Source organism: Bidens hawaiensis, unplaced genomic scaffold (assembly GCF_021521415.1).
Source record: "Bidens hawaiensis isolate Kalapana, Puna unplaced genomic scaffold, B.hawaiensis_p1.1 tig00014716_1, whole genome shotgun sequence".
Lineage (NCBI taxonomy): Eukaryota > Viridiplantae > Streptophyta > Magnoliopsida > Asterales > Asteraceae > Bidens > Bidens hawaiensis.
Window position 1 is genome coordinate 255,199 of NW_027492290.1, and position 10,456 is coordinate 265,654.

Below are 10,456 nucleotides of genomic sequence, written 5' to 3' on the forward strand. Positions count from 1 at the left end.
TGAATTTTTTTTTGAATTTCGAAGAGTTGGTGAAAGGATAAGAACAGTCCAAACTTCTGAAACGTCGTGCGACGGTTTCTTCTGACTGTGTCAGGACGTGCAGGAAGTTATGGTGACGTGACAGTACCTGGTCATTCCAGACGCTTTTTCAGGCGCGTGGGCGCGATTTTTCGGGCGCGTGGCCGCGAAATTAATGGTACGCGTCCTTTCAACAGCTGTTGCCAGCTTGCTTTTTGCCACGTGTCATAGTTTCATTGCACCTTCGATTTCTCTCTCCTCCGCATTAAATTGATCGCATTAATTGCGATTAGTATATAAAGGGGGAGAGGGTTCTTTGTAATCCACACTTTCACTTTTCTCTTCATCTTCAAAACGATTTCCGGCTAATACTCAACTTTTCAGTCGAGCATTCTCTCGAAATCTTTTTCTTCATATCTGCAAGATGTCTTCTGCTTACGATCTTGAGGGTACAGCCCAGGAGGCTGGGGTGCACGCCGAGCACCCGTCATCCACGTCCGACAAGGATGACAAGAGTACTGCTGGCGAGTGCCAGTGTGCTCTGCCTGTCGATTTATATCAGTACATCGTCAGGAAGTTCATGCTCGAGTCTCTCGAGCCTGAGTTTCCTGAACCCCACCAGACGGTGTATGATGCCCCCAGAGGCAAGATCGGGGTATATGCTGCATTCTTTGTCTATGGGAATCTTAGGTTCCCATTGACAAAGTTTGTTTACCGTGTCCTTGAGAGGCACGGTGTACACCTGACCGAGGTGCACCCGATGGCGATCGCGAAGATTCGCCACTTCGAGTGGGTGTGCCGGATTCTGGGCATTGAGCCCTTCGTCGACCGCCTGATGACCTTTTACTCTTGGAGGTGCATCCAGGGGTGGTATACGCTGATAACCCGAATCAAGGGTTTGAAGATTTGCGCAACCGAGCGCAGTCTTCGTTCGTGGAAGCGGGAGTTCTTCTACATCTCCGCTCGCGCCATCCCCCTTGCCATGAAATTTAAGAATGGACAAGCTCTCCCAAGCCTTCACGCCTCCAACTACCAGGAGGCGGAATGGTTCTCGAAGATATCCCGAGTCCAATCTCCGGTTTACCGGTTTGCGGAGTCCGAGATGGTGATGCTCGGGATGAGCCGGGTGTGGAAGGATGTGGATGCGCGAAAGATCCCGATCGTCCTCGAATACGGTTCGAACTCTGTTCCTTACGGTATGCTCTGTTTCTTTTTGTTGATTTAGAATCTCTTCTAACTTCTTTCCTGTTTATTTCAGAGGGGAACGACTTGCAGTCGCTCCTGTATCCGCGGGAGGCTGACAGTCCCGCTCGGATGGGTACTCGCGCTCTAGACGAGAACGAGTTGCCTATCCTTGAACAGACGGCGGATCGGTTCGTGGAGGTCTACCCGCTAGGCCACGAGATCCTGAGCGCCAGGCGGCCAGGTAAGGCGCTATTCAACCCTCGACCCCTCAATGTTGAAACCTCTGCTGGAATTCCTCTAATCTTATGTTCTGATGAGGAATCCGCAGATGGTCCTCCGTTGGTGCGGAAGAAGAAGGCTGCCGGCGGGAAGGGGAAAGAGAAGGTGGCCTCCACTGCCGATCCGGTGCCTCGGTCTGACTCAGAGGCCGAGAGCGAGGAGGTGGCGGGGAACCCCGGTGGTGATAAGACCACTGCTCCGGAGGCTGCGACGATTGTCACCTCCGGAGAATCCAGGATGACAACGGTGACCGGCGTGAAGAGGCCGGCTCCATCGGGTTCATCCCCGCCTGTCCGCACTTTTAGGCTCAAGAAAACCCGTAAGTACAAACTATATTTTTAAATGCATAGCTTTCCATTATTAATACTTCTTCTTTGTGCAGGCGTGGATGTTGACGCATTCCAGGGTGGAGCGGGGAAGAGTACCCCCCCGCCCATGACGGTAGGCTTGGTCAGCCTACCTGAGGCGACGACCCAGGCGGCTGCGCCTGCTTCCGCTGGTTCAGTTGCTCATTCCATTGAGCCAACTGTTCCAGCTGTGATGACATCACCGCCGGCTGTCAGTGCCATTTTTACCGCATCTTTCACTGAGCCGGCGGTTACTTTTGCTGCGGACTCCGCAGCGGCGACCGCGACGGACTTCATGCCTCCTCCGTCATCGGCATCGACGGCCGATCCTTCAGGTATGCATGGGGCTTCTCGCCAACCTCTGCCTCCTTCCCATCTACCTGACCTCTTGGACGGATTTCCCTTAGGTTCAGGTGACGGGTTTGGCGGCTATCGGCCTGTTATTGACCCTACAGGTGCGTAGGGTTCTCTTGGCCTATTATTATTATTATTTTTATTATTATTTTTTTTATATATCATCTTTTCCTAACTGCTTTTTGTTTTTTGCAGTGTCGGATTCCAATGAAGTGTATATTCCACGATGGAACATCCGCCGAGGAACAACCCTTCGCACACCTGTGGAGTGCGTGGATTGGGCTCGTCACGCAGCTCCCAGTGGTGCGTTGGGGGAAGCCATGGCTAGCTACCAGGAGGGTAGGCTAACCAATGAGCTTCGGGTTCTCCTGGCCCGGATGCAGCCGCGCGTCGAGCTGCTTTGTCGTGAAAACGACAAGTTAAAAGCAGCTCGCATTCAAGAAGTAGCTCAGGCGCGGGCTGTCCGGGAGGAGAATAGGAGGCTCTCCGCCGCGGCTGCGGAGAAGGAGAAGGCGTTCAAGGCCCTTGAAGTTGAGGTTCAGGCCCGTCTCGAGGCCCGTTCCAAGGCTGCCCAAGCTGTTAACGAACAGCTTCGGCTGGCTAAGGAAACTGCTAGGAACGCAACTGAAAGGGCCACCAAGGCTGAAGCTGTTGCTGAGCCTCTACGCCTCGAGAATGAGGAACTTAAAGCTAAATTAGAGGCGCTCCAACAGGCTCATGATGCCTTGGCGATGGAGGACGCGAAGAAGCTCCAAGAGATCCTGGACCAGAGGGGCGTGCTTGACCACACTGAGCGGAAGCTAAAGGGCGTCGAAGAGGCTGCTGCAAAGGAAGTGTTGCTTGCCAACCTCAATAAAAGTGAAGTCGAACGTGCCTGTACCCAAGCTCAAGCCGCCCTCCAAGAAGCTCTGGTTGCCAAGGAATGGCTTCTTCGAGAAGCGTTGTCTCAGGTAAGCTTTTCATGTCTTTACGCTTTTCTTTGTAAATAGAAAAGGTTTTTGATACTTGTATTATTTTTGTAGGTTGTGCATCGGGTCTTCACGGAGACGTCTTATGACGATGCTATGAGCACAGCCCTCAACGCTTCTCATGAGGATGGGGAAAAGGCCGGCTTCCTGCTTGGTCTAGGGTTTGTTGAGAAAGGCATCCCGCCTTCCAACTTCCCTTTGTATGATGTGGATACTGAAGCTGTTTATGACCAAGCAGTGAACCAGTATGCCGCCTTCCCGCACCCGGTGGTGGAGAAGGTGAACGAAGTCGCTGCTGCTGATGATGGGCTAGCTATCCTTAAAGCTTTCCTTGAACCACCACGCTCTACTGATGGAGCGAGTCCAAGTGGAAGTGGTCCTGAAGCTTGATCCTGAAGATCTCTTTCCACCATTAGCTTAGATTTTTGCTTTTGTATAGCTTCTTTTGTATGCGGGTATGCACCCAGCAATCTTTGTAATATTTGAATTCGATGGAATAAAGATTGTGTTAATTCCTTGCCTTGTTTATTTTACGCATATTTTGATTTAACTTAGCAATTTCTTTAGTACTTAGATAAGTTAACTTTTTAACGTGGCCAATTATATGTTTGTTTCGCTTCCTCTTTCATGATTGTGCGGGTATGACCGTCACTTACACTTAGTAGGATGACTTAACTTTACCTATATCTGTCCCTGCGTGGAAGTTTTCCTCATCTTTTCCTTTTAAATTTTCTAAGTGTTTAGAATAAGTTAACCTTTGAACGTGGCAGATAATAGGTTTAAGTTTTGCCTCCTTGTTCGTGATTGTGCGGATAAGACCGTCACTTGCACTTACAAGGATGGCTAGACTTTACTTACATCTGACCTGCGTGTAGGTTTTCCTTAAAACTTGAAATTTTTACCGTTGTGTTTATGCGGGTTTTGCCGCCTTCCACACGTAACGACTTACTTCTTCCCCTATTTATGCGGTGAATACCGGCACATCAGTGTGGGAAGTTCATAAGTATAAAGGTAAGGCTATCAACACATTGTGAAAGGAGAATCATTTCCATTAGAAGTGGCTCTAGGCCTTTTCTTTACAAGTTTGGAATTGATCTACATATAACATTTGCGTAATTGAGCTCCATTCCATGTTCTTGGGATGGGAGTGCCATCGAGCCTTTCGAGCCGGTATGCGCCCTTTCCCAGAACTTCTTTGATAATGTATGGCCCTTCCCAGACCGGGGCCAGCTTTCCTGGGCGTTCTTGGTTCTAAGCCTCGTTGTTACGCAATATGTAGTCTCATACATTGAAGTTGCAGAGTTTTACCCGCGTGTTGTAGTACTTTTGCATTTGTCGCTTGTAGTTCTCTTCACGCACTGCGGCTAAGTCTCTGCGTTCCTCGGTTAGCATAAGATCTAACCGTCTTTCCGCATCATTGTCTTCTGGCTGAATCAAGACCCTTGGTGAGGGTAAACCAATTTCGACCGGGACCATGGCTTCAGTGCCATAAGTGAGACTGAACGGGGTTTCTCCCGTACTGGCCTTCTTCAGCGTTCTGTTTGCCCAAAGGACGTGCGGAAGCTCGTCCACCCAACCGGATCTGTGTTCCAAGAGTCTTTTCTTTATGCCTTCGACGATGCTCTTATTTGCTCTTTCCACCTCACCATTACCTTGCGGGTGTGCCACTGAGGTAAAGGTGTGGGTGATTTGAAGTTCTTTCAGCCACTGTTGTAGCTTCTTGTCAGCAAAGTTGGTGCCGTTATCGCTCACCAAATTCTGGGGAATGCCGGTGATCATCGCTACACCCTCAGCTGTTGGCCATCCCATCATGCCGTGGACTGAGGATACCACGGCGTTGAATCTTGCCATCCCGTCTCTTCCGAAGAGAATGTCGTATGTGTGGTGTGGCTTCCTCATTACGACAAAATCCACGTCTTCTGTGCGTGAGTGATTCCCGTCCGTAAGAGTGACGGGGAAAGATAGGATACCCAGGGGGTGTTTGTGCTGCCATCGAACCCTTCCATCGAGGCGCAGATCGTTTCCAGGCGTTCCTTGTCTTCGTCATCTAGCTTGTCGAAGAACTGCCTGTACATCACCGTTGACGAGGCGCCGTTGTCAGCAAGAGTGCGAGAAGTGATGTAGTGCCCCAGCTGGCTTTTGATGACGATAGGGCCTTCTTTGCTGGGTCCTCCTGGCACTCGCGGGAAGCGCACCTCAGCTTCCTTCCACGCGCATGGTTCTGTCGTTCGCCTTTTTCTTCCTCTGATCTTACCATGAACCATGTTGATGCTGATGTCAACGGGCTTTCGTCCGTTGCCTCGGTACCGGTTATCGTTCCTTCCTCTCTTCTTGATTGATGCCACCAGGTGTGCCAGTCTTCCATCCTTGACGAATGCTTCAACAATATCCTTCAAGGATGTGCACTCTTCCGTACTATGACCTTTTGTCCCGTGGAAGTCACAGGATTTCCTCTGATCCGCATTAGGTCGCTGCCGGATCATTGGAGCTTTTGGCCATGGTAGCTTTTCAGTGGCAAATATCTCCGTGACGCTTTTTGTGAGTGGCGTCCACCGGTGTTTTTGGCTTGAAGGGTGTGTGTTATTTCTTCCGCCAACAAGAGGGTGAGAGCTGGATGAGGTGTCAAAGTTTACCCTTGACTGCCAAATACCTAGCTTCCTCTTTTTGTTCTGCCGGGCGATCCGAACATTGTTTTCTCTAGTCCTTTGCGTGTAGAGGTGTGTACTCTGGGGAAGATCCCTTCCCAGTTGCTTCTCCGTCTCGGCAAAGCGCTTGGCCGCCGTCATGATGGCATCCCATGTGGATGGCATGCCGTCCTTACCCGTCAATGTGCGGATAAGCTCTGGGTATTCGGCGCCCTGGATGAAAGCGGCGCGAACAAGATCTTCACTTATGTTGCCCAGACTTAGCTTTTTGGAGTTGAAGCGAGTGATGAAGTCTAGTAAAGATTCATCCTCCTCTCTAACGCAGTTGAGGATCGTCAATTGTTCTTCAGTATATTTCCTTTGTTGGCTGAAGTGTTGGCTGAACTTGTTCTGAAAGTCCGTCCAATCATATATGTGGTGGACCGGTAAACGATCGAACCATGCCCTGGCCGCTCCAACCAGAGTCATCTGGAACATATAACACCACGTGGGTTCCGTCCAGTTACTGACGGTTGCCCCCGCGATGAATCTGTTCAAGTGGTCGTCTGGGTCGGATAGACCATCATAAGTGCCAATGTTGGACATTTGTTTGGCACTTCTCGGGGCGATTGCTTCCGCAATGTCCCTTGCAAACTTTGACTTTCCTGCATTTGCAGCAGTTGGTCTGAAGGTTTTGGAGAAGTCACGCGGGTTTCTCTCCGCATTCATTGGTTTAAAGGCTTCCCCAAAATTCCTTGTCGGTTGGAAGTCCGTTTCCTTACACTTCCCTTTTGCCTTATGGCGAGGGTTTGCGTCGGTATCGGATTCTTCCTGCTCATCGTCTGAGTACTCGCACTCACTGTTCATATTGAGATGTTGGCGAGTACTGCCGAATTCGTCAGCCTGTTGAACTGAACGCAAGCGTTCATCCAACTCAGCTTGGAACTCTTTCTGACGTGCTTCGGCCCACGCCTTAACTTGATCTAGTGTTTGGCGAGGGACCCTCGTTCGTTTTTCCAACTGGGCATCAGTAAACCCCAGTGGAATATTGTTTACTGCACTTGCCCAGGCTTGGGTAACCGGGGTAGTGTTAGTAAAATTTGTATAACCGCCGGTGTTCCCCCCAGTTGCTGGGGTTGTGGTTACCGGGGTTTCTTGGTCGCTTACTGGCCTTGGGACCGGAGTAACGTTAACCATTTCTTCAGAAATTTTTGAAAAAACTAAGAATTAGTTCTAGCTTTTATACACGAATGGCGCCAATGAAGAACCACTTAAGTTTATAAACCTTAACCCATAATGGTCAATGTCATATATGTATGCATCTCTATCAACTACACAAATAAGACAAAGTGTGTTTACTACCACTTTCCCCCTTTATCGACACCCAACATATTTGACATTCCACTTGGCAGCCTACGGTTCCAACATCTCAACTCTAAAGCGGACCCCTCTTCATCACACATAATTTAATAATATTACAAGTTAGTATTTCAGAATATAAATAAAATAAAAAATCTACTTAGTTTTAAGCTGTCATTATGCATCCTTTTCAGATAGCCCGAAGATGCCCTATTACTCCCCCACTTAAACTAACATGAAATACGTACCAAAATCTGCCATCTTTGTTGCTGTGTTTATAGTTTTAACAAACATTTTCACTTGACCTAACGAAAACATTAATGATTTAAACAAATGTCGGTTTTATTAAATTGTTCTCTCTCATACTAATTACCAACCAGAAGAAACAATAATTTAACACTTGGTCTAATTACTTAGTCTTTAGGTTAAGGTTAGTCTTTCCTACGGGGGTTATGTATAATCCGGCATATCCGATTACTCACACCTACAAAACAGAACACCGTGACTCGTAACCACCATCCGGCGTGAGAATCAGTATTGAAGATCAGTGACAGATCTAGAAATATTTGTCAGTGGGTGCCAAAAATGGTCAACCTAGAACGGGTCAAGTAAAACTAAAGCAAATCAAACCAAAACATATCAGGTCAAAAGAAATTACGTTCAATAAACCATGTATAGGCATGCAAGCAATAAATTTCATCAAAACACAATAAATAAAACATATTACAATTGACAAAAACCTTTCTATATTTGTTATAGCTCAAAGCTCTTATTTACAAATTAACAAAAAAATACAAAGTTAAATAGTGTAGAACTATAAAAAAGAAATGATACTCTAAATACTATCATATTTTGGTCTAATTTTTATAACGGTTTAATTAAACTCAAGAATATGTATCAATATATTAATAACTAATTGATGAAGTGGTTAGCCAATTAAATAATCTAAGCTTGTTGGTGAAAGTAAAATTAAACTTGCGTTTAAAAAGTTGGGTTCGAAAAGTTGAGTTTGGAGCACTTAAAAAAACATGGATGGGGCACTTGGGGTTTTTGAACCTAATATATTAAAAGTTTATAGAAGAAAATACGAATTTGAGGGGGTGCCTATACTCCCATTGGCTCAACACTAAACCACCTCTATTGGAGATTGAATATGTAATAAACACAAGTAATCGCGGAGCACTAGGGAGTATTCTCGTATAAGAGTCTGGATCCTTTTACCGTCGGAGGTGAAGGGGTATTTATAGCCGAACGGGAAGAGAGAAGGTACAGGTCACCTGTTATGTCAGTGAATCCACCAATCGTGGGACTTGCACGCGCTCAAAAGGTTGACGAATAAAGTAGCTGACTCTTGGCAATGCGCTGACGCGCTGTCGTCATATTATTGGCTGGAAGTCTTGTTTTCCAAGATACTTCCTTTTGTCCCATACCTAGGAAGATTTTTGGAGTCAACCTTCCAAGGATGTCAGGGAATGTCTCACGTCAGGTTAGCATTCCACTGATGCCATGTAGTTTCCTACTTTGGTGTTTGTTACTGCTCCGCGGAAGATATGTGTCCGCCTGCAGAAGCTTACATTAGGAGTCCTATAGATGGGTGTGGGAACCCCTGCCTCTTCACAAATCACAACCCCATTTCAAGACAACATGATCCCACACAAGGCCACTTGTAATTCAAACCACTATTTCAAGCCAATAATAAGAATTTACTATTTCAAAATGCTTTTTTTTTTTAAATATAACTTGATTAAATCACTATTTACTTGAACAACTACGTGTAACTTCCCCAAACCACTTGTGTTGACTATAAATGGGAGTGAGATTATCGTGTTTGACTGTGCTACAACTAATGAGTAATGTCACTCACAGAGTCACAGTTGAATGGAGCCATTAATCATAGAAAAACGATAGGGAAACCCATTAATAATATCTGGAATCCGCCACCAATGAAGTCAATGATCACATATATACAAGATATTACTAGCGAAGGCAATTGTCAAAAGAGAAGAAAAAGTATCTCTTTGGAAAAATCAAAAACAGTTGTATCATATATTTTATAAAACATTAACCATTCATAATGGCTTTAAATATATGGCCTTCTATTACAAATAGGAAGTCGTAGAAACAGTATCAAACGGACTCCGACTGAAGTTAAACTAGCGGCATTGGAACTGTCTCGTTGAACTCTATGATATTATATTTAGGTTTTCACTTTTTAATTTACAGCTTATGTATTTTAAAACTTTTGTTCAAGCATTGTGCATTTTTATTTATAATTATGTTTTTTGTTTATTTTTGTCATTTTGTTTATTTTTTTTTTTGACATCATGCTGTATTACTTAACAACACGTTATGTGTATATATTGATTAACTTTATGTTATATTTTGTAATTCTTTGTACCTTTTCTAGATTTAAAAGACAATATAGAATGACCAACGCGTGAAAACAAATACCGCCTTATTTTTTACCAACCCAACTTGCAAGTTCAATTTATAAAAAAAAAACTTTATACTAATTTGTAGCCGTTGAGCAAGGAATATCTAGGAAGCATATGCCACGTGATTCGTCCGTGAGGCAAAACAAACCATAGTTAACCAAAACCCAACCCTAGTTCATCAACCCACTTCATCTCGCTACGTGTCCCAATTCAACGGCCCAGATCATCTAACCAGCCATCCAACCTCCCTATATAATATCCTCGCCTCCGATCCCAAAACCCTAACCCTCTTTCAATTAACCATCACTGTGGGGATAATCAATTCCAAACACTCTTAAATGGCAAACCCTAAGGTCTTCTTCGACATGTCCGTCGGCGGCGCACCGGCCGGCCGGATCGTCATGGAGCTCTACGCCGACACCACTCCTCGCACCGCCGAGAACTTCCGGGCACTCTGCACCGGCGAGAAAGGCAAAGGATCCTCCGGCAAGCCGTTGCACTTCAAAGGCTCGTCGTTCCACCGTGTGATCCCCGGCTTCATGTGCCAGGGCGGCGACTTCACCCGCGGCAACGGCACCGGCGGCGAGTCCATCTACGGCAACAAGTTCGCCGACGAGAACTTTATTAAGAAGCACACTGGTCCTGGTATTCTGTCGATGGCGAACGCTGGGCCGAACACGAACGGATCTCAGTTTTTTATTTGTACGGCGAAGACTGAGTGGTTGGATGGGAAGCATGTGGTGTTTGGGAAGGTGGTTGAGGGGTATGAGGTTGTGAAGGGGATTGAGAAGGTTGGATCTGGCAGTGGGAGTTGCTCTAAGCCTGTGGTCATTGCTGATTGCGGTCAACTCTAGATCTGAATGTTATGTTTTAACTGTTTTTGGTTA

General features: G+C 46.3%; 1 protein-coding gene across 1 annotated transcript; it reads left to right on the forward strand.

The window, feature by feature from the left end:
• The first annotated feature begins 9,843 nt into the window (after positions 1 to 9,843).
• LOC143547409 (peptidyl-prolyl cis-trans isomerase-like) lies at positions 9,844 to 10,456 on the forward strand. The gene has a single exon (XM_077038841.1). It carries the CDS (start codon positions 9,908 to 9,910, stop codon positions 10,421 to 10,423), a length of 516 nt encoding a protein of 171 aa, XP_076894956.1. The 5' UTR covers positions 9,844 to 9,907; the 3' UTR covers positions 10,424 to 10,456.

Coding starts and splice junctions, on each gene's coding strand:
- LOC143547409 (XM_077038841.1), top strand. CDS start 9,908: ATGGCAAACCCTAAGGTCTTCTTCGACATGTCCGTCGGCGGCGCACCG.